We start from the raw sequence: 25220 nt of genomic DNA on the forward strand, positions 1-25220 counted from the left end.
GGTAGACGCGAGAGAAGACCGTCTTGTGTAGAAGGTAATTTGCCGCCGGGTGAATTATTGGACGTAACATATGTCAAACAATTGCTTTGAATCTTTATAATTCAAAAAGTACTTCATGAAAAAATGTTTTATTATAATGCTTTGGAAAGCTGTCGAGATAAGCTACAAGATCATCTAATAAAAAATAAAGGATTTCAATTTAAAAAATTAAGTTGACCTACAAATGATCTCAAAATTTGACACCTAGGTAAAAGTCAACAACTTTAGTTTTTTTTTTATAAGACCACTATTTTCTGATATAATTGGCCATTGCCAGACTTTTGAATCACCATGTACATATTATATATATGTTTATGCATGGATATATGCATCTATATACATGTATATATATGTATATATTTCTTACATATATAAATGCATGCATAGATGCATACATATATACAAATACATATACACATACATGTATACACATACGTGTATGGTATAAGCATACGTGTATGGTACGTATATTGATATTACCTGTAATTTTCTATAAATTACAATGTATGCAGTACGCACAATTCGCTTTTCTCCTCTTATCAATAATTGAAAAAATAGCAAATATTTTTAAACAACCAGCGGTATATTTTTATATAATATAACAGAATATTATATAATATACAAAACATTTTTATGCATATATAGAATGAAATGGGCCCCTCCATCACCCATTCCCGTGAGAACGCAACCATAATATATGTATTTTTTTCGTCTCTCCGATTTTTGCAAATGAGACATTAGTATTAGACACTTTTTTGCAACAATATTTATTACAATTACACATTTCTAGTATAATGATAAATTTTTATTAGTTAGGAAAAGGCGACAGTTTATTTTCTGCTATAATTTTTAAGAAATGTTGTCTCATACGTTTAACATCAGTAGAATATGTCTCATTACAAGGATTTTCTCCTAAAGCTATAGTTGTAGCAAATGCGGCAGCAAAGATTCCACAACATATACCATCAGGTTGAGTTTAAACGTTTTCAAATATTATATTATTTTTATTTATTTGTGGATAACGGCGATGAATGTAATTTTTTTCTTTAGCCTTCAATGTTTCGTATGTACAGCCAGATAGACTGTCGTAGCTTGGTGCCGTCAAAAGAAATACATCGCCAGTGATTACTGCAATTTCCTCCAATAATTTGTAAGCTTTTGTCGTTACAACTTGCTTCAATTATATGAGGATATTCCAAATATTGCACACTTTGTGTCTCAAAACAAGAATTCTCTCTTATGACGCGCAAAAATTGGTCCAATGATTCGTCATTTATTTGACTATTTAAAGGTAAGACATTTTCCTTTATTGAATCAAAAGGAGCAACCCAATTATCTAAAAATTCTTTTTGCTTTGCCACATCGCATTCTGTTAGTTCTGTATTTTTTGAGTAACTAACTACAATGCCATCATCTTGTTTTGCATTCAAAGCAGTTATAGTTACTTCCATTGATGAAATATTTGATTCGATACATTACTTTTTTTGGCAATATTTTTATCTTCTACATTACACTGTAGAAGACTCGTTCGTTTTCTTTTTTTAGCTACTTTTTGTTGAGCTTCTACTATATAGCTTGGATTTCTAATTAGCATATGTCGATTATGCCGACTGTCCAAGATTTCCGGAAGCATGCAATCGTAATAGAAACGTGTTAAAAAGGGCAGCATTTGATTACTCCAAAATACAGTGTCCCTATTAACACGTACTATTTTCAAGCTTTTTGGCGTCCACACAGCGAAAATACAATAACCTCGCTGCGTTATATTTAACTGGCCTTGAATTTGATAGAAAAATCGGCGATTTTGATTCATCTTATCTGTATTTTTCTTATCAAAGATGCCTTTCAAATGGGGCAATATTTTTATGGCCTCTTCTGATGTTAAATGCTCAGCTGATAAAGGACATTTTATTTCTACCAGACCATTTTCATCTACGAGTCCGTCTGGAGAAGCACCCAAACACGGATTTTTAATATCAATAAATAATCCGCAAATTTTTATCTCCTTTAATGTTACGGCCAATTCTTTTTCTCGCAATTTTTTCCATTTCGCGACCATATTTCATAGCCGCAGTATCAATAGAAGAAAGAAATAAAATGTTTTTTACGGTTGCGGCGCAAGACGTTGTCGGTCTCATGCGACATACAATTCCAAAATTAGACGCCGTCAACAGTTCCTGTCTCAGTGAATGCCACAAATCTGAATTACTTTGCTTTATTGTATTACGTTCAATTTGTCTCCAATTTTTCCCATTTTTAAACAACTTTTCCAAATGATTTTGTCGAAGTTGTTCAAAAACCTCGGGTAGAAGATCAGGTTTTTGTGATTGCGGACCGTAATGACAATCTGTTCCTGACTTTCTTTTACATTTTTGCCGTTTATTCATTTTCCGAGATTGTCTAGTTCTTGCAACTTTAATTTTTCGTCGCTATTCCAGAATCTCGACAGTAGGAGGAACATTTTTATCCATGCTTTTATGCATTTCCGTAAGACCTTGTTTCGAATTATATTGCAAAACTGCCCCCGCAACTCTAGCATTGTAAGAGCCTCGATTACTAAAATTAATGCGCTTACCAGCAATTTCTTTGCAGATTATCGAATTGAACGACTCTACAGGATTGTTGGTGTATTTGTACAAGAAACCGTCGGAATAAGCGCTTAAATATATGATAGCCTACTCTACTTTTTGGTAAAGATCGTGTAACTTGAGAAACGGTACATAATTTTTCTTTGTTTCATCAAGGTCACATATACGACCGCGTTCCTTACATCGTTTATGTTCACCAAATATATGACTAGGAATGTTTAATATATCTTTTTGTAATTCTCTAGCTTTATCATGGTGAGGTTGCTCTTGTTTATTTCGTAAATCAATTGCTTCTATCACTTCTGTTCGTATGTTCATAATATTGTTCTTTACAACATTTCGTAGCTAGACAAAACCGCGCTTTCTATGCATTTTTGGCTGAGTTGTCCCTGCTACCGCCTGCAGCTTTTTGCATAGATTGCGAAGCAAATGATTGGTGCATTCTATTTTTTTCACGGTCACCATTTGTTCCCGATATGGTCTGCTATCAATGATGGCCTGATAGACACTGCTATCGCCATCGGCAATAACTGTACTAAAAATTAATCCATGCATTTCCAGGCTACTTTTAAAGCCTTCTGCAATGGCGTCGCTCTCCATACTTGTGGAGCTTGCGTTACGATCGAAATTTCTATAGCATTTATGGTTTTTTGGTTCGATTCCGTTTCGTTCCGCTACATCGCATATCGTGCAATATTTTGCGGATATTGCGAATTATTGCGGATACCGACAAAAAAAACTTTTTTCGTGTGGTAACCAATTAAAGTACCAACGCCGGAAAGAGAATCGTAGGCGTGGCCGTACGATCTTTTACTCCAACTACCATCAGCTATTACAGTTATGTTTATAACATCGTTCCTTTCGAGAGCCAGTTGCTGTTCAGTTTGGCCAACTATTTTCATATTTTTCATGGCTGTTTTCTCAAACTCGTCTACTAACATCTCGATTTTGAATATAACTTTTATCGGACCTATATTGAATATTCATAGCACACAGCTCTTCCAATTGGGCATAGTCAATTTTCACTGTAATAGTTCCTACTGCAGCAGCCATATCAATGTTTAATATTTTCGGATCTTTGGGTTCTGACCAGAATTCGGCTTCAGTATTGCACATTTGGATTTGAAAGTAAAATGCGTCTTAAACTTTTCGGTTTTAGTTTTTATGAGTTTCCAATCTTTAAATTGGCACTCTATTCCTTTTATATGATTATTGAATAATCTCTAGAGTTCTTTCCATACATGAGAAAAGTCGACAATGCGACGGCCTTCAAGCAAGCTTTCCTGGATACGATTTATATCCAGAGGGCCATTCTCGATAACAAAATAATTATCTTCGCAAAGTTCGACATCTTCATTACAAATATCTATTTCAGAAATTGACTCCAGGCATTGCATTTTTTAAGTACTAACTTTAGAATCTTCTGTATCGAAATCCGATTCCACCGATTTTTAAAAATCGATGGATTCATTGCTAGTATTCTTATATGTGCTATTCCTAGAACCATTTTTCTCTTGGCCTTCGGTTTTAGTTTTTATGACTTTTCAATCTTTAAATTGACACTTTATTTCTTTTGTATGATTATTGAATGATCTCATTTCACATATGAGAAAAATTGACAATGCGACGCCCTTGAGGCGTGTTTTCCTGGATACGATTTATATCCAGAGGGCTATTCTTGATAACAAAATAATTATTTTCGCAAAGTTCGACATTTTTATTACACACATCTATTTCTGAAATTGACTCCACGCATTGCACTTTTTAAATACTAACTTTTGAATCCATCGTATCGGAGAACAATTCCACCGATTTTTGAAAATCGATGGATTCATTGCTAGTATCTTTATATGTGTTATTCTTAGAGTCATTTTCCTTTTGGCCTTTGCTTTGAGTCGTTATCACCTTCCAATCTTTTAATTGGCACTCTATTTTTTTCATATAATTATTGATTATCTCTGAAGTTCATTCAACATATAAGAAATATTGACAATGCGATTGCCTTTAGGCAAATCTTCTTGTATACAAGAATTGTCTGGAAGGGCTTCGTTGACAATAACAAGAGAATTGTTATCATCGCAATTGTCATCGACAATGCGACGGCCTTCAGGCAAGTTTTCTTGTATACAAGAATTGTCTGGAAGGGCTTTGTTATCAATAACAAGAGAATTGTTATCATCGCAATTGTCATCGACAATGCGACGGCCTTCAGGCAAGTTTTCTTGTATACAAGAATTGTCTGGAAGGGCTTCGTTATCAATAACAAGAAAATTGTTATCATCGCAATTGTCAACAATGCGACGGCCTTTAGACAAATTCACCTGTATACAGGAACTATCTAGAAGTGCTTTCTTATCAATAATAAAAGAATTATTATTGCAATTGTCATTTTGGTTATACATACCTTTATTTGACTCCAAGCATTGCATTACCTGGGTACTGATTTTTGAAACCATGTTGGGTGATTCCATTGCTTGTCCAAAGTCGTACATGCATTCGTCGTCAGTACCCTTGGTAATCTTGGAGTAAGCTTCTTGGGCCTTCAATGCCTGTCCGTTGCAAAGAAAAATAGATTGTTATATTACAAAATTTTATGCCATGAAATAAAATGCCACATGTAACACACACACTTCCTAACAATATATTTTACTATATATTTAAAAATAACTTTTTTAATATTTAAAAATATCTCTGAAAAATAAGTGCAATCCTTTGTTTGTAAAATCTCAAATCGTTGATTTATAATAGAAATAATAATTATTATTAAAAATTGTTTGACAACATAAATGTCATATTTTTTACTAAACCAAAGATCACATGCTAACCGCATTTGGTATAAATATTTTGTGAAACAACCAGCTCATGAATAGATCGCTTCTGGAATTATTTTTTAAAACCAGCACACAAATAGATCGCCTCTGGAATTATTTTTTAAAACCAGCACACGAATAGATCGTTTCTGGAATTATTTTTTAAAACAACCATCACACGAATAGATCACCTCTGGAATTATTTTTTAAAACCAGCACACGAATAGATCGTCTTTGGAATTATTTTTTAAACCAGCACACGAATAGGCCGCCTCTGGCACTAACTACTATAAAAATTATAATAATTTTCAATTATACATAAAAAAATAAACAAAGAATTGCATTATCTTTCAGAGAAAAAAATTTGATAATTGCATTTTAATAAAAAAAAATTAAAATAAAAAATTAAAAATAAAAATAAAAATTGCATTTTAAACGTCTATTTGAATGTTATATTAAAATTACACCTATATACATACATACATACATACATACAACTATATATACAATATATATATATATATTGTTATGTCCGTGTTACGCCCGTTTGACGATACGTCCCTGTATTTTGCGATCGTCAGGATCTTCTATCAGAGTCTTCTATCGTCGCTAAAAAGTTGTTTATATTAATCGTCGCGTGGTTGTTCTGGTCTGTCTGTCGTGCGGTGAGGACATATCCTCCGATAGCTGATCGGTCGACATATTGCATTAGGATTAATGCACGTTATATTATATTGTATCGCTACGGTATATTGGCTTGTATTATTAAAGTTTATTGCTTTGCTACGCGAGTGTATTCATTTCCGGCGTGTGAGAGTTTGAATGCGCGCGACATTTCTGTGAGATAACTCGAAAAGTGCGCGCGGACGTAACATTTTGGGGGCTCGTCCGGGATCGGTCGGACGACGAGCCACGAACCGTAGTGAAAAGGACAAATATTTTGTGTGTGTGACAAAAAGGATACGATGTCTTTGGTGCATTCTCCGAAGATTACTCGTTCGCAAGCTTTGTCACGAGCAATGATCGACGGAGAACAACAGTCGACTCCGCTTCGAACTACAAATAGTGAGGAAACTTCCGATTGGACGGACGCTTTACAGGAGGCGTTGGAGCAGATTAGGGAGTTGCGAGAGGAACGTTCACAACAGCAAGCTCAATTTGTGACAATGCTGCAACAGCGGGACGAGGAACTGCGCCGTTTACAGGAAAGACTCGTCACATGGGAAAATAACCAGCTAAGTCCTTTACATAACAGAATTCCGAACAACACTACACGTAGAAATAGTAAATTGAACAATGTTATACACAATAATTTTGAGCTCGGGTATAAGCTCAAACCTGAGAATTTCGACGGAAGTGTATCCTTGCGCGAATTTATTGCCCAGTTCGATCTCATAGCGCGGGCTAATGGTTGGAATTCATTTCAAAAGACCTTGGCTTTTGCGGCTTGTTTAAGAGGGAAAGCGCGGACCGTTTTAGATGGAATTTCGGAAATTGAAAATTTAGAATTCACGGATTTAAAATCGAAATTTGAATTTCATTTCGGTGAAGAGCATTCGGCTCAGTCTTATTATACACAATTCACAAATCGTAGACAAAAGAGTTCGGAAGATTTAGCTTCTCTTGGCGCAGATTTAGAAAGATTGTCGCGATTAGCTTACCCTGAGTGTTCTCACGAAGTTAGAGACAAAATTGCTTGCGCACAATTCATTACGGCAATATCTGATGGCTTCTTAAAAAGAACTCTTCAATTAGAAAGTATTACTTCATTAAAATCTGCCATACAGAGAGCAATGGCAGTAAAAGTTATTCAAGAGAATAGTTTTCAAAAAAATAAAAATTTTCCAAACCAAAATTTTGAAAAATATAATAAATATAATAAATTTAATAAATTTGGTAAATTTAATAAATTTGAGAATAAGAAAAAAATAAAGCAACAAAAAAGAAAGATAACGAGAAAAAGAAGTTTTATAGTAATAATAAATATTTTCAAAAAAACGGTCCGAAGGCTAAGAAGGAATGTTGGCACTGCGGCGCTGAGGGGCACTTCCGCTCTGAATGTCCGTCATTCACGGAAAACAAGGTTTAGTCGAACTTCGCGGGGCAGGTTAGACTAATTGCGTGATAGCCCGAAATGTTTTACAATGTGCTAAAATAAGTAAAACTAGAAATAATTTTTATTATAAGGGAAATTTGGACAGAAGAATTTGTCGATTTAAAATAGATACGGGTTCCGATGTTTCTATTCTTAGTGAGAGATTTCTGAAAGGACCAAAAGAATATTTGGAAATAAACAATTGTTATCTCAAATATCCTACAGGGGAATTAATTGAAGTTAAATATAAAGTCAACGTTTTGATTATATATAAATTAGGAAAGCATGAAGTAGAGATTCCTATAATTGTTGCTAACATTTCTGATGATTGCATTCTTGGGATAGATTTTCTTGAAAAAATAAATCTAGAAAAAATTTTTGAATCCCAATTTGGTAGTATTAAAAAGAATAATAAAGATGAATTTTCTTGTTCACGAATTATTAAAGGGAGAGTCCCTGATTTTCTCGAGACATTTTTCGAGGAAAATTCAAAAAATTTGAATTCCTCTCAAAAAGATATTTTATTAGAATTTCAGGATATATTTTCTCAGGATTTGATTGCAGGGAACTGTGGAATTTTAAAACATGATATTAAGTTAAGAGTTTAACTAGGCTCTGTAATATAAATATAAATTTAACATATATAAGACAGGCAATAAGAGCCAAATCGCGGATGACGGTGCGTTATCCTAAACGAAACTAAATTTTTTCGTTAGAATTAAATACCTGTGCACAAGGCACCAAATTTTACTTGGACACGGCCAAGATATAAAATTGGAATAATCTCTACAAGAGATTTTTAATTCCATGTATCCCCTATTCCCCCTAAAGAAATAAATGCGAGAGAAAAATATAGATCCGAAAGTCGCAGAATCGGGAAGAGCAGTCGCCCGGCAAGCGAAAGATCTCGGGTTCGTTTCCCGATTCTGCGACTTTCGGATCTATATTTTTCTCTCGCATTTATTTCTTTAGGGGGAATAGGGGATACATGGAATTAAAAATCTCTTGTAGAGATTATTCCAATTTTATATCTTGGCCGTGTCCAAGTAAAATTTGGTGCCTTGTGCACAGGTATTTAATTCTAACGAAAAAATTTAGTTTTGTTTAGGATAACGCACCGTCATCCGCGATTTGGCTCTTATTGCCTGTCTTATATATGTTAAATTTACATGATATTAAGGTTACGGATTCTAGGCCGATTAAACAAGCTCCACGTAAAGTACCGATTCATTTAAGAGAGGAAGTCAATAAAATCATTAAAGAAATGAAGTCTCAGGGAGTTATAGAAGAATCTAAAAGTCCATGGATCTCTCCTGTCGTAATGGTAAAAAAAAGATGGCTCATTAAAATTTTGCATCGACTATAGGAAGTTAAATTCTGTCACGGTGAAAGATTCCTATCCATTGCCTCGAATTGAAGATATTCCGGACCAACTGTCAGGAAATTCTTGGTTCTCTACTCTGGATCTGAAGAGTGGGTATTGGCAAGTAAAGCTGGACTCCAAAGATAAGGAGAAGACGGCTTTCTCTGTGGGAAATGGATTGTGGCAATTTACTGTCATGCCATTTGGACTTTGCAATGCCCCCGCTACTTTTGAACGGTTGATGGAAAAATTCTTCAAGATGTTTTATCGAAGATCTGTTTAGTTTATCTTGACGATGTGATTGTTTTCGGTGAAACATTCAAGGGGATGATGGAAAATTTGAGGAAAGTCTTTCTTCGCTTTCGCTCAGCAAATTTGAAATTGAATCCTAAGAAGTGTTCGCTTTTCGGAAAAGAAGTTAAATATCTTGGTCATGTTATCTCTACACATGGAATTACAACGGATCCTGAGAAGATTTCTGCCGTCAGAAATTGGCCTGTTCCTCAAAATAGGAAACAACTTCGAAGCTTTCTAGGATTTTGTTCCTATTATAGGAAATTTATTAAAGGCTTTTCTTTAATAGCTAAACCGTTATTTGTTCTTACAGAAAATCAGGTGAAATTTGAATGGAATTCGTCTTGTGAAGAAGCATTCAGCGAATTGAAAGAGAGATTAGTTTCTTCGCCAATTTTATCTTTTCCGAAGGAACACGGACAATTCATTTTGGATACGGATGCTTTGAATCATGGGATAGGAGCAGTATTATCGCAAGTTCAGAATGGTTCAGAAAAAGTCATCGCTTATTTCAGTCGAGTCCTGAATAAAGCAAAAAGGAATTATTGCATTACGCGAAGGGAATTGTTAGCAATTGTGGCATCAATGAAGTCTTTTCATCATTATTTATATAAAAGGAAATTCCAAATTCGAACGGATCATATTTCTTTGAGATGGCTTTTGTCATTCAAAGATTTAGAAGGGCAATTAGCTCGATGGCTAGAGAGATTACAACAATACGAGTTTGAAGTAGTTCATCGAAAAGGACGACTGCATCAGAATGCTGATGGTTTATCAAGACGCCCTTGTTCAGAACTCGATTGTGTTTATTGTGCCAAGGTGGAATTGAAGGAAAATTCTGTTGCTAGAATTATTCTTGGAGAAAATAGTTCAGAAAAATGGCGCAATAAACAATTAGAAGATCCTATTATTTCAATGTTCCTTCAAGGAAAAGATTAATAAACGTCCTGATTTACAAGAAATTAATAGAGATGTTTCTGCGAAAGTTTATTGATCCTACTGGGATGCTTTGGTTATTAGAGATGGAATTTTATATAAAAGATGGAAATCCCCTAACCTCAAATCTAAAATTTTTCAGATTATTGTTCCTAGGAACTTCATCAATCAAGTTTTAGAGGAGGCTCATGATTCTGCGTCTGATGGCCATTTTGGTGTGAATAAGACGTTAGAAAAGATCCGAAAGCGTTTTTATTGGGCTACATGTAAGAATGATGTGGAGGATTGGTGCCGTTCCTGTAAGGTTTGTGTAGCAAGAAGAGGTCCATCAGGAAAAGGGAAGTCACCTCTTCAAGTATTTGATGCTGGATTCCCATTTGAGAGGATACAAATGGATATACTTGGCCCTCTCCCGACTACCACAGCTGGAAATCGATATTTGTTAGTAATCATTGATTGTTTTACCAAGTGGGTAGAGGCATTTGCTTTAAAAAATTTTAAAGTAAAAACGGTAGCTGATGTTTTCGTGAAATAATTTGTTTCTCGACATGGGGTTTCGTTAGAAATGCATACCGATCAAGGTAAAAATTTTGAATCTAAAATTTTTCAGGAGGTAACACGTCTTTTAGGGATTAGGAAGACGAGGACTACTGCTCTACATCCTCAATCAAATGGGCAGGTGGAACGTCATCACCAAACGATTCTTAATTACTTGGCTAAATTTGTTTCAGAAAATCAGAAGGATTGGGATGACTGAATTCATATGTACTTGTTAGCATATCGTTCTTCGAAACATGAAGCTACAGGTGCTTCCCCTGCTGAATTGTATTTTGCACGAGAATTAAGACTACCTTTGGATTTGTTACGAGGGAGTCCTCCAGTAGATGAAAAAAATAATTCTTCCGAAGAGTATGTGCACAGATTGAGGGAAAAGTTGGACAATATTCACAGAAGTGCTAGTCAGCGTTTGAATCTTCAATCTCTTCGTTCTAAAATATGATATGATCGTAGAGCTAGGAAAATTAATTTTAATATTGGTCAAAAAGTATGGTTTTATAATCCTCAAAGAGTAAAAGGCAAATCTCCTAAATTACAAAGTAATTGGGAAGGGCCTTATAAAATAATCAAAAAACTTAGTGATGTGGTTTTTGGAATTTTAAGGTCAAATAAGCACAAATGTAAGATTGTGCATTCGAACAGATTAGCTTCTTTTTATAGTCGAAACTTGAATTAGAATCGGAACCCACGATAGATTATTTGTACTTTAATTGTAAAATTGTGTATTCTTCAATTTTTCTGCCGTAAGATTTGTTTTTCAGGAAAATCTTAATCGGCAACAAAATGGAAAAGGACCTGATGAAGACGAAAAGAAATAAAAGGGACGAAGACTGCCTCACCCCGTGGTTATTTTGATCCGTGGTTTTTCCCGGGGGCTTTGGGCAAATGCCGAGGCAGAGGTTTGAGAAGTCCTTTAAAAGGACGTTGGGTCCACGGAATGTTACCCTTCTCTTGCCTGAAGAATTTTTGGGACTTTGAGGAAAATTCCTGGAATCAGTGAAGTCGATTGGACACAAGATGGTGTGCAGTTCGTTGTACCTAGAACAGCAGTTCAGGGAGAACATGGAGTCACATCGGGGACTGTAATTCGGCGAGGTTCCTGTATGGAATTATTCTGGATCTGTCCTACTCTGAATTAATTGTCGGAACGACAATTTTGAAGAGGAGGGGGCAAGTGTTATGTCCGTGTTACGCCCGTTTGACGATACGTCCCTGTATTTTGCGATCGTCAGGATCTTCTATCAGGGTCTTCTATCGTCGCTAAGAAGTTATTTATATTAATCGTCGCGTGGATAAGGACTTCCGTTTCCGGTGCAAACGCGTGTACACGTGGATTGTGAGTGTGAGTAATTGAAGAGGGTTAGAGAATATAGAGTACAGGTGAGAAAGGAGAGGATAGTGTGGGAAGGTAGCAGAGGAGTAGTGAAAGGGTGTGAGGATAGTTGAGGAGAAAATAGAGAGAAGAAAGAGGTAAGAAAGAGAGAAATAGGTGGCTGGATGACAGCTGACAGTAGGCAGGGAGTGAAGAAAGTATAGAGAGGAAACAGAGTAAGGAGAGAAAGGAGAGTAAGCGCTAGGGAATTTCTAGGGAATAAAGAAAGTAAGAAACAAGGAGTAGTGAAAACACAGAGGGGCAAATAATTAGATAGAAGGAAAACAAGGGAAAAAGAGAATATAGAGAGGAAAGTGGTTAGGAAAAGAATATAAGAGTGTAGATAGCAGAATGAGCGGAAAGAAGGAAGGAATTAAGGGAAAGGAAAGAAGTGGAAGCTTAGGAAACATAGAAGAATTATTGAAGAGAAAAAAAAGAGAGTTAGAAGGAAAAAATGGAGAAGAGGGAGCGGAGATATTTAAAAGAAGTAACAAAATAACGAGCTCTCCAGAGAAGGAGGGTGGAGAGGAAGGAGAGAGAGGGGAAATTTAAAAAATGCTGCAAGAGATGTGGCAGGAGATGAGGGAGATGAGAGAAGAAATGAAGGAGCAGGGAGAGAAGATAAGAGAAGAGATGGAGGAGTTAAGAAGAGATTACAAGGAACAGATTGAAAAATGGAAAGAAGAGAAGGAAGAAATGAGAGAGAACATGGAAAGTATGAAGAGGAGGATAGAAGGATTAGAGAGGAGAATAAATGAAGGGGGGGAAGAGAGAGAGAAAAGGAAGAGTTCACGGGGGGCGAAATGCAAAAAAGAGTAGGGGAGATGGAAAGGAAATGGGAGTTACTAGAAAAGGAGGAAAAAAAGAAAAACATAGTGATAAGAAATCTGGAGGTCAAGGAGGGGAAAAGAAGGGAGGGAGCAGAGAAGTTAATGGAGGAGATTGGGGCGAAAGCGAAAATAGTGAAAATAAGAAGGATAGGAGAAGATAGAGAGAAAGACAGAGAGATGGTGGTAATAGAATTAGAGAAAGAAGAGCAGAAATGGGAGGTGATGGAGAAGAAGAAGAAACTGAGAGGCAGAAAAGAAAAGATAGGTATGGACCTAACATGGAAAGAAAGGGAAGTAAGAAGGAAGTTGGGAGAAATAGCATGGAGAGAAGAGAGAAGAGGAGAGAGGACATGGATAAACAACGGCAGGATAAAAATAGGAGAAAAATGGTGGAGATGGGATGAGGTAAAAGAGGTACTGACGGACGAGAGAGGAAACATAAGGGAAGAAGTAACGGGGGAAGAGGAGAGGAGGAAAGAAGACCTGAAGAGATAGAGAAGGAGGAAAGGAAGAAGGGGACAGATGAAGAAGGATGGAAGATAGGATTCTGGAATGTGGCGGGAGTAGGGAACAAGGATAAGGACTTTTGGAAAGGATTAGAGGAATGGGAGGTGATAGTGTTGACAGAAACATGGATGGAAGAGAAGAGTTGGAAGAAGGTCAGAAGAATGTTGCCGAAAGGATACATATGGGGAGTACAAGGAGCTAGCAGAAAGAATGAGAGGGGAAGAGCGATAGGGGGCATGATTATGGGGATGAGAAAGGAGATAGCAGAGAAAGGAGAGGAGATGGAAATGGAAAAGGAAGGCTTTGCGATAGGAAGAGTAAAGGTGGGGGGAGAAAGATGGAGGGTGATAGAAATATATGCAGGGCAAGGAATAGAGAAGGCATGTAAAGAAATGGAGCAGTGGACAGAGGAGAAAGAGAATGAGGTATACACGATAATAGGAGGGGATTTTAATGCAAGAACCGGAGAGGAAGGAGGAAGAGTGAGAGGAGAAGAAAATGTAGAAGAGGAGGGGTTAGGGGAAAGTAAAAGGAAGTCAAAGGACAGAGTAATCAACGCAGAGGGAAGAAAACTGTTAGAATTCTTGGGAGAAAGAGGATGGAGCATATTGAATGGGAACACAGAAGGAGACGAAGAGGGAGAATGGACATTTACAGGAGGGAGAGGGAACACAGTAATAGATTACGTATTGGGAGACGAGGATAGTAGAGAAAAGGTAAAAAAGTTAAGAGTAAAAGATAAAGTAGATTCAGATCATCAGCCAGTGGAGGTGGAGATAAAAGGGAAACAGAGAGAGGAGAGGAGAAAGAATCGAGGAGGGAGAAGAGGAGGAACTTGGAATGAAGAAAGGTGCAGGAGGTTCAAGGAGAAGGTAGGAGAACTAGAAGGAGGAGAAAAAGAGATAGAGGGTGAGTGGAAGAAAATGGAGGAGAGGGTAAAGGAAGCAATGAAGGTAACAGAAGAGGAAGAGAGGAAGATGAAGAAGGAGAGAAGGGGATGGTGGGATGAGGAGTGTGGAGAAAGAAAAAGGAAAGTAAGAAAGGAGCTGAGGAGGTGGAGAAGAGAAGGAGGAAAGGGAGAAGAATACAGGAGGAAAAAAGGAGAATACAGGAGGTTATGTGAGAGGAAGAAAAAAGAAGAAAACGAGAAATGGGAAAGGAAAGCAGCGGGGGCAAAAAAAGAAGCGGAAGTATGGGAAATAGTTAACAAGGAGAGAGGGAGAGAGAAGGGAATTAACGAGGAAATTGAGATGAGAGAGTGGAGAGATTATTTCATGAAGTTGCTAGGAGGAGTGGAGGAGAGGAGAGTAAGAGAGGAAAGAAAGGACAGAGGAGATAGAGAGGAAGAGGAGGAGGAAGAGGAGATAAGCAGGACAGAATTGATAGAGGCGATAAAGAAGCTGAAGAAAGGAAAAGCATCGGGGATAGATGAGATTCCAAATGAGGTATGGAAATATGGAGGAGGGAATATGGAAAATTGGGCACTGGATTTTTGTAACAGAGTATGGAAAGGGGAAGGATGGCCGGAGAGATGGAAGGAGGGGGTGATAGTCCCGATAAAGAAGAAAGGAGAGGGAAAGGTGGTTGAGGATTATAGGGGAATAACGCTGATGCCGACACTGTATAAGGTATATACAATGATATTAACAGAAAGATTGAGGAAAGAGGTGGAGGAGAAAAGGATTATAAAAGAAAACCAGATGGAATTTAGGAGAGGAATGGGGACGATGGACAACATCTATGTGATGAACTATTTGATTAATAGACAACTAGAAAAGAAAGGGGGAAGGATGACAGCATTATTCATAGATTTGAAGGCAGCGTTTGACTCGGTGGACAGGGAGAAAGTAATGGAGGCGATGGAGGAGAGCGGAATAAGGAAGGGATTGAGAAAAAGGGTGGAGGAAGTGATGAGGGAAACGGTATGCAGAATAAAGATAGGAGAAGAAATAGGAGAGAAGTTTTGGATAGAGAAAGGGGTAAGACAGGGATGTCCTCTGAGTCCGCTGCTATTCAATATCTTGATAGCGGACTTAGAGGAAAAGATGGGGAAGGTAAAAAGGGGAGGAATGAGATTAGGGGAGAGAAGAATTTACACACTGGCATACGCAGACGATATGGTGTTGCTGGTAGAGGAGGAGGAGGAACTAAGGAGCATGTTAGAGAGACTGGAAGAATATTTAGATCAAAAAAGGTTGGAACTAAATGCGAAGAAATCGAAAGTGATGAGATTTAGGAGAAAAGGAGGGAGGTGGAAAAAAAGGGAGTGGAGATGGAAAGGGGAGAGAATGGAGGAAGTGAAGGAATTCAAGTATTTGGGGTATAGACTACAAAGGAACGGAGGACAAGAAGGACAGGTGAGGGAAAGGTTGAGGAAAGCGGCGTCGATTATGGGACAGGTGTGGGGGATAGGGAAAAGAAGATTCGGAAAGGACTGGGGAAGAAGGATATGGTTGTTCGATAAACTGGTGTGGACAGTGATGAGCTATGGGGTGGAAATATGGGGGTGGAAGGAGAGAGAGGGGATGGAAAGACTAGAGGAAAGGTACCTGAGATGGACACTAGGGGTGGATAGGAGGACGCCAGGATACATGGTGAGAGAGGAACTGAAAAGAGAAAAGCTGAGAACAAGAGCGGGGAAGAGAGCATGGAGCTTTGAGAAAAGAATGGAGAAAGGAAGAGGAAGTGAGCTAGCAAGAGAATGCTGGGAAGAAATGAGAGAAAGGGCGAAGGAAGGGAAGGTGGGCTCAGAATGGGAAAAGGAAAGGGAAGAATACTTAGGAAAAGAGGGAAAAAGATAGAAGAGGTAGAAAAGAGGAGAGAGGAGGAAGAGGGATGGTTCGGAGAATTGTTGAAGAAGGATTGGGAGGAACAGAGGAAAGGAAGGGAAGAAAGAATGGAAAAGTCGGAATATAATAAATGGTATAAGGAGATTAGAGTAGTAGGAATTCCGGAATATTTGAAAAAAGGTTGGGGGGAGAGTAGGTGGAGGAGGGTGGCGAGGTTTAGGTTGGGAAATGAGATGTTAGAAAGTAGGTACTGGGAGGAGGAGGAAAAGAGAAAATGCAGGTTATGTGGGGGAGAGGAGGAATCATGGGAGCATACATGGGAAAGATGCAGAATAAGTAGAGAAAGGGAGAGGAGCTGGCAGGAGGTAGTCAAAGAAATTTTAGGAGAGGGAGGAGAGGGAGAAGGATGGATGATAGGGATTGAGGAAGAGAGAGAGAGGGAAGGAGAAAAGAATAGGGGGAATGGAATGAGAGAATAAGAAAGGGAGAAGAAATGTAAAGAGTAGAAAGCAATAGGAAACGGAAGTCCCGCGCGGCGAGATGTGTGTGTGTGTACTGGGGGGTTGAGCGGAAGCTAAGGGGAGAAGGCCATAAGGGCGACCCGAAGTAGAAGCTCAACCCCTTAGAAGCGTTTAGGTTAAGTAGGTTAAGTTAGATTAAGAGGATAATATAAGCGTTTTTTGTTTTATGTTGTGTTTGTTTTTTAAATTGTAACCCTACGGGGAATCAATAAAGTTTATCTATCTATCTATCTATCTATCTATCTATTAATCGTCGCGTGGTTGTTCTGGTCTGTCTGTCGTGCGGTAAGGACGTATCCTCCGACAGCTGATCGGCCGACATATTGCATTAGGATTAATGCACGTTATATTATATTGTATCGCTACGGTATATTGGCTTGTATTATTAAAGTTCATTGCTTTGCTACGCGAGTGTATTCATTTCCGGCGTGTGAGAGTTTGAGTGCGCGCGACATTTCTGTGAGATAACCCGAAGAGTGCGCGCGGACGTAACAATATATATATATAAATAACTTAATTATTTTTGAAATTTGAAGACATAAAAAAATAGTTTATATCGACATATTTAGTACAAAAAGGGACATCATATAGTTATAAACGATTATTTGATGTGTATATAGAGACATTGAGGGTATTACAAAGTCAACTTTATTTTTTAAAATGGAATGCTATATTTTTTATTTTATAGGTTTTTTAAATACAAGTTCATTGGTATTACATAAAGATATTCAAGGTCATAAATACATAATAAAATAAAAGTCAAATGTATGACTTGTATTTTAGTTGTACTAAAAATTCAAAGTATTGACCTTGGACTTGACGACACAGATAAATTTTATGTGTCAAATGATGTACTGCTTCTCTTACTTCTAATAAAATATTTTTAAGTGTTGCAGTTATTCGAGCAATCATGTATCATTATTACGAATTGTACATAGTTTTGAATACACATGTTTTTTATATTGCTCTATAAAAAATAATCTAAGAGAATGTAATCTAATGACCTGACATTAACGTCCAATCTGATAAATTATATTTATTATGGGAATATATGAAAAGCATTGTGTATTCTGAATAACTATAAAAAAACTCATAATAATTATATTATACATATGATTGCTCAAATAACTACAACACTTAAAAATATTTTATTAGAAGTAAGAGAAGCAGTACATCATTTGACACATAAAATTTATCTGTGTCGTCAAGTCCAAGGTCAATACTTTGAATTTTTATTACAACTAAATACAAGTCAAACATTTGACTTTTATTTTACTATGTATTTATGACCTTAAATATCTTTATGTAATATCAATGAACTTGTATTTAAAAAGCCTATAAAATAAAAAATATAGCATTCCATTTTAAAAAATGAAGTTGACTTTGTAATGCCATTAATGTTTCTACTCATCAAATAATCGTTTATTACTATATGATGTCCCCTTTGTACTGAATATGTCGATATGAATTATTTTTTCATGTCTGCAAATTTCAAAAATAATTTATTCGGTTACTTTATATAAATCACATACATACATATAAATATATACAGGGTGTTCCATTTTAATCGCCTCAGATAAATATTTCTAAAAATATTAGAGATACGAAAAAATGATTCGAACAAAAGTTATTTAACTTCGAGGGTGACATAAGATGGTGTCATTGGTTTGACATTGGATGGTCGTTTGTAAGTCACATGAAGGTCACCTTGAATTTTTGTAATGGAATCCCCTATTTTTTATTATATAAACATTCTTGTAGCTTATCTTGATAGCTTTCCAAAATCCTATAATAAAGTATTTTTTTATGGAGTACTCTTTGAGTTATAAACGTTTAAAGCTAACAAATTTTTACATAAAAAATATCGTGAATATTTGAAATGTAATTTGAATTATCGTTTGAAATGTAAAATATCGTGTAAGGAAAACAGATAATTCTTTCAAAAAATTTAATATTCAATATGCAGTTGCATACTTTTTTTTATAAGCAACTATGTGTTTTTTTACACTAATTCATTGGTCTCATCTTTCCGTGCAAAAAGGTATGATTACCGAAAATGGAATATTTTACAAGATATTTTACATTTTGTCAAAAAATGGTTTCATTGAACCTTTATAACTCAAAGAGTACTCCATGAAAAAATACTTTATTATAGGGTTTTGGAAAGCTATCATGATAAGCTACAAGAATATATAATAAAAAATATAATAAAAATATATATTGTAAAAATTGATCTGTTTTGCGCAATCTATTACAAGCAATAAAAAATGAGGAAACAAATTTTTTATAAAAAAAATTAGTGTTACCTTAAATTTTTTTTAATGAAATCATTTTTTTATATAAATCGATTCTCAATATTCTGCATAAGTTGTAATGTAGAATGGCCAAAAAGCGAATAGCTTATGAGATATATTATATTTTAGTTTAACATAATGTACATAAACTATGAAATATCTCATGAAATCATTTTCTGATTATTTTATTCCAATTTTAAATCAATTGGTGTAAAGAAAACACAGATATAAATAAAGATATAAATTGTAAACTAGCAGCTACATATTTTCTCTAAAACTCAAATATCTCGTAAACTTTTCACTTTTTCACAATCTTATCTTTATAATTTTTGATGCAGAATATTGTAACGAATTGATTTAGATTGAACATAATACTTTTATTTAAAAAAATTATGACATTCATTTTTTCATGAAAAAATTTTTTTACAATTTTTTCTGTTACATAATAGCCTTGAAACAAATTAATTTGTACAATATAAATTTTTTAATTATCAGAAACGTCTCAAATATGCGCACCATTACACTAAATACTGTGTATATGTATGTATGTATATGTATATACAGGGTGTCCGGTAACTAACGGACCAACAATTACAAATGGATTCTTTGGTCAATTTGGGAACGATTTTTCCTCAGCGAAAATGTCGAAAAAGGTCATCATTTTTTACAACTTTCCAATATTTGTCATTATGTATCTTTATAACTAAGCCTCAAATTAAAATTTTATTATAGTAAACTCTACCTGAAATGGAGAATGTAATTATGTTAGACTTTTAACTCCAAAACGTTTAGTTTTCAAAAAACCCATTTTTTTCAATCGCTTATAACTCGAAAATTATTGACTTCTCAACGTTTTTGCTAAGGAAAAATTGTCTCCAAATTGGCCAAAGAATCCGCCCTTAATCATTGGTCCATTAGTTACCAGACACCCTGTACATAACATTATATATATATATATATATATATATATATATATATATATACACCCAATAAGCACAAGTATGTCCTATGTATGTACGATGGATGTCCATGCCGGACATTGTGTACATCCACTGGACGTCCAGATTAAGTACGGCGGACATACATTGGACGTCCATTGTATGTCCGTTTGCAACTGGGCTGGACATCTATAGGACGTCTATTATTGGGCATTTATGGACGAATTATGGATCTTAAATGGATATAAATTATGAATGTAATAGACGAATTTTGGATTTTTTATGAATGAATTATGGACCTTTTATGGACGAATTATGGATCTTAAATGGATATATATTATTATTCTAATAGACGTACTTTGGACTTTTTATGGACGAAATTCATACCTTTACTGGACATATTTCGGCTTCTTATTATACGTGAATAATTTAGAATTAATTAGGTAATAAATTTAGTAGAAAACTGAAATAGTTTTATTTTATATATATTATCACAGTATACTTACAGTATCACAGTATACTTACAGTATACTTGCAGTATTTTTATTATACTGCAATATACATTTATTTATTAAACTATATAATAATCTATATTAATATATATATATATATATATATAAATTAATAATTTATATATATAAAGTTTTTTTGGCTCGCCTTCCCAACCAGCTGTACGTTGCTGCAAGGTCATTAGTAATCAACATTTGCAAAGCTCTTTGAGTAAAATTGTGTACAGAACTTCCACCAATTTTCGCAAGTTCATTCATCTATAAAATTTAAATCAAAAATAATATAATAAACTAAAATTTCATTAATTAATAAAGTATATTTGTAACACTGCAATAAAAATGTGACATATATTTGAGAATAACATATTTATAAAAATTACCGCAACGTTAAAATTTTTCTCGTCATTTAAGTGTTCATCAACGCGGATTAAATCTTCTTCATCGTGTAACGGAAAATTAAACATTGTGAAGAATGAAGTTGTTGTTTCCTTCACTTGATGAGCCACCTTATTCGTAAAAATACTATTAACCGATGTGGTTAATTCGTGAAGCGAATCTGTATATTGCCACATGCTAGCTTTTAGTATATTTTGTTGGCGGATGATTTCTTTAAAATATTTTTCTGGAAAAAAAGTTTAATATATTTATCAATTGTGTCGAACATGTAATAATGAATTCATTTTATAATAAGATTAATGATAAGTTTATCGAAAATAACTGTACATAAAATATATGTTACTTGCAATCGCCAAATTTGCTCATTGCCCGAATTTTTTAACCAATATGCGATATAGATAAGCTTAAATGTCTATAACGTATTCTGGGTACTTTATTTCGGCCACAACACGTTGTATTTTCCAACGCTCAGTGGCCAAAATAAATACTCAGAACGCGTTGTGGACATTTAAGCTAACATCGTATTGTTTAAAGAATTCGGGCAATAGGCGAATTCGATGATTGCAAATAACATATACATACCACAGTTGTGTTTTATATGTATGGGACAACATTTACATTCTTGTTTATTAACATTCAATGGTTCTATAAATGGTTCATCGTTGCCATTCAAAGGTTTGTTCATTCATTTATTACTTTATTTGCCCCCTTAGGAATTAAAGGCGCTATTAAGGAGCGTACCCAAACTCTTACAATATTAACTTACAAACTACTCTTACATCTACTCTTACATCTAACTTACAATTACCTTAATTCTAACTTAATCTGCTTATCTACTAATTAAGAGAGAGAAAGAGTCGTCCCTAAACTATTACCTCGTTTCGCCTCGACTTCCAGTTCCCCATACATTCTCCAGCACCTCATTCATACTTTCACTCATTCTCCTCCTCATACCTTCTTCCCCTTCTTCTCCTTTCGTCCTCCCCTCCTCCCTCTTTTTCTCTAATTCCCTCATCCATCCTTCCCCCTCTCTTCCTTCTTGCAGTATTTCCCTCATTCTTTCTCACCAATTTCCCTTATTCCCCTCTCCCCCACATTCTCCTATTACATGTTCCCAAGTTTCATCTTCCATCCCACATAGTCTACATCTTCTTTCCCCCTCTTCTTCCCAGTATCTCGCGTCCTCTCATTTCGTTGTTCATTCTAAAGCTCACTATCCTTCTCCATCTACTTTCCCCCCAACCCTTTTTCAAATATTCCGGTAAACCCTCTTCCTTCCATTCTCCATACCATCTATTATATCTCGACTCTCTTATCTTCTCCCATCTTTCCTTCTTTTGCAGTTCTCTGTCTTTCTGCTTCCATCCCTCGTATACTTCCTCTCCCCTTTCTCTTTTTTCCTCCATCTTCTTCCCTTCTATTTCCCTTTCTTCAAAAAATTTAGCCCTTTCTTCCTCCCAAACCGTTCTCTCCAGGTCTGTGAAGTTGGCACCCCTAAATACGAATTTTGACATAAACTATATGGCATTCGATTGTCCAGAATTTGTCCACATTTGTCCATAAAAAATAATTTTTGTCCACCCTTGCAAAAAAAATTCAAAAAAAAATTCAAAATTTTAATATCAGCACCCCTAAGTGTTTTTTTTTAAAATTACATACGGGATTCGATTGTCCAGAATTTGTCCGCAATTGTCCATAAATAATCATTTTTTATCCATCTTGCTAAAAGAAATTATAAATAAATTATAAATAAAAAGTTAGAGCAAATTTCGTCACGAGCACTTATAAACACGATTATCTTAAAATTACGTACAGAAATCGATTGTTCACCATTTGTCCACGATTTACCCGATTGGAATCAAATGAATCGCAGTTGACTTCCCAAGGAAATAGAGCCCTATCTCTTATAATTTCTCTTAGCCAATATGTAATTAGACTTGTATCATGTTTTTCTGATAAAAAGTATTGGTCGGATGAATTGATGCGTCACACACGTGCGGATATCTTTGAAATCCCGGTAATCGTTAATCTTGTTGGTGTAAATTCAAAAGACTCTGCGGTGTTTTACATAGGAACCGCGGCTTCTGTGTTGCGGGCTTCGCGGCATCTCACACAAAATCCGCGGTGTCTGTGATACGAAGTTCGTATTTTCGAGCGACTCAAAATCGTCGTTGAGATCTGATAAGTCGATTGTCGGCAAATTGTTATTGTCGGCGATCTCTGTTTCGTTGCGTAAACCAATGAGAATTCAAATCCGCAAGGGGTATATAACCCGAAGAGTTTTAATCAAGCTCAGTTCTGTTCTGCACGAGTTAATCGAATGTACGAAATTCTTGCACGTGTGGTTCGCGTCTCAGGAGTTTTCCCCAAGTGTAGTCGCGATTCGTCTGATCGGAACTCAGGACAAGGTGTGTGTGCCCCTAGGCAAAGTCCAAGAACTCAGGGTGCGTAGCACTCCTAAGCGGTGTCGCGAAATCAGTTACATTAAAACTGTGAATTCAATAGATACTTATACTGCAAATAAAGACTGAGATGAAGCGCAATCACAGCGTGAATACGAACATTATGACCTAACAAGATCCAAGGTAATGTACTTTATTTTCTTGTTGAACATTATTTTAAAAAGTTCGTATCAGCAATTCATATGAAATCATTTTTAATAATTTTAAAATCTAAGAAGAAATTTCATACATTTCAGATCATACATATCGTAGCTAATACCATATGATAATTCATATCGAATAATATCAGTTTACTATATTTTAATCTTGAGCAGTATAAAACGATATACTCCTGCATTTAATCTTTTCGGTTTGTGGTATGTAGTCACATTATTTATATTATAATTTTGAAATATATAAATATATTGTAATTTTTAATACAGTTAGTATAACAATTTTTTTAAGTTTTGTGAATTATCATTTCTTTTCAGATGTTCTTACGAAAAAGAATATTTCGTATTTAATAACTTAAAATTACTGGAGATTAAGAAGATTTAGAATGTCCGACATTGAATGGTGCACATTTATTTTTTCCTGAACAATATAAAGATTGTATGACGTGAAACATAATAATACAACTCTTATAAACATTTTTTATAAATATAAGTTTACTTAATTTTTAATCAGACTGCAATATTTAGAATATTTTTAATTTTAGTTTTTAATATTTTTTCTATTTTATTTCAAAATAGCCTTAATCTATTCTGTTAAGTATTACATAATTTCAATTAAAGATTATATTGAATATATTGATAAGGATAATAGAATTAAAAGATAATTATTTGAAAATAACTAAAATGCCTAGAAAAGCTTTTGTAAAGCCTGAAGTTATGTTATATGCGTTAAAGAAATGCAAACCGTTTGATAAAAATCAACAATTGAAGTGCCGTTCAGATAAAGTATGGAAAGAAACATGTAAAATAATTTCTGATAAGTTATTGCCTGATACGCTAAATGTTTATGTTAGAAATAATAGATGGAATTTAAAAAAAGATTTGGAAGAACATTTCAATATCCACAAAAAAGATGAAGAAGAGAAAGCAGTAGATGATATTAATATTTCTAATCAAACTAATAGTAGTCAAGAATTTGAACCATACAATTTTCTAGAAAATGTTAATACAAAATTCCCAAAATTTTGGTTTAATTTAGAATTATCCAATGAGCAATGGAAATCTATATATCCTGTATCAAAAGTGTATAAAGAAAAAGGAACAAATGGTAAAAGATACAAAGTACTTAAAACTGGTTGGACGGATATAATTTCTAGCCTGTTTTTTTTAAATAAACTACCATGTGCTTATATATTTAAATATGGTAAGGTTTTTGAATCTACAGAAGCCGAAACATACTTAAAAATATATGGTTTTTGTAAGGAATGTGGTGCTATATTTAAGGCTTATACTTTATTTGAACCAGCTTCTGATACTGGTATTATCTTAAGAGTTTACACTGTGGACACTTCTGGAATACCACATGAAGAGAAACGAGCAATAAAAGGAAATACGCGAATAGCAATTAGAGAAGAGTTATTAAGTAAACAACCGAGACAATGGCGTAATAATGCTGTAAAAGATTTATCATTCGAACATCCTGAACCGCCGTATCTTCCCAGACAATGTACTTTAAGAAAAATTAAAGAAGAAGCTATCATTCGCAAATTAGGTATCAACAAATTTCTTGATCCTATCAATTCATTAATTGAATTAAAATATAAAGGGAAGTACATGGGATACATAAAAGAAGTTTCTAAAGAGCATTTTTATTGTTTCTATTGGTCTCCAATGCAAATGAATTTATATAAAACTTTAATTAAAAAATCTGGAAAAATTGAAATAGATGCTACAGGAAAATTAATGAATCTAATTGTTAAATTAAAT

General features: G+C 35.0%; 1 protein-coding gene and 1 pseudogene across 1 annotated transcript; one reads left to right on the top strand and one right to left on the bottom strand.

Moving 5' to 3' along the window:
* Nucleotides 1-847: 847 nt before the first annotated feature.
* Nucleotides 848-5491, bottom strand: LOC146723458 (uncharacterized; annotated as a pseudogene).
* A 9715-nt stretch (nucleotides 5492-15206) lies between these two features.
* LOC146723459 (uncharacterized) lies at nucleotides 15207-16897 on the top strand. Its single transcript, XM_085481898.1, is given in 2 exon segments — nucleotides 15207-16167; nucleotides 16170-16897. Coding segments are annotated over 2 exon segments (1416 nt in total). The 5' UTR covers nucleotides 15207-15242; the 3' UTR covers nucleotides 16661-16897.
* Nucleotides 16898-25220: the final 8323 nt, after the last annotated feature.

Source organism: Nylanderia fulva, unplaced genomic scaffold (assembly GCF_048542155.1).
Source record: "Nylanderia fulva isolate GAGA-0341 unplaced genomic scaffold, ASM4854215v1 Scaffold197, whole genome shotgun sequence".
Lineage (NCBI taxonomy): Eukaryota > Metazoa > Arthropoda > Insecta > Hymenoptera > Formicidae > Nylanderia > Nylanderia fulva.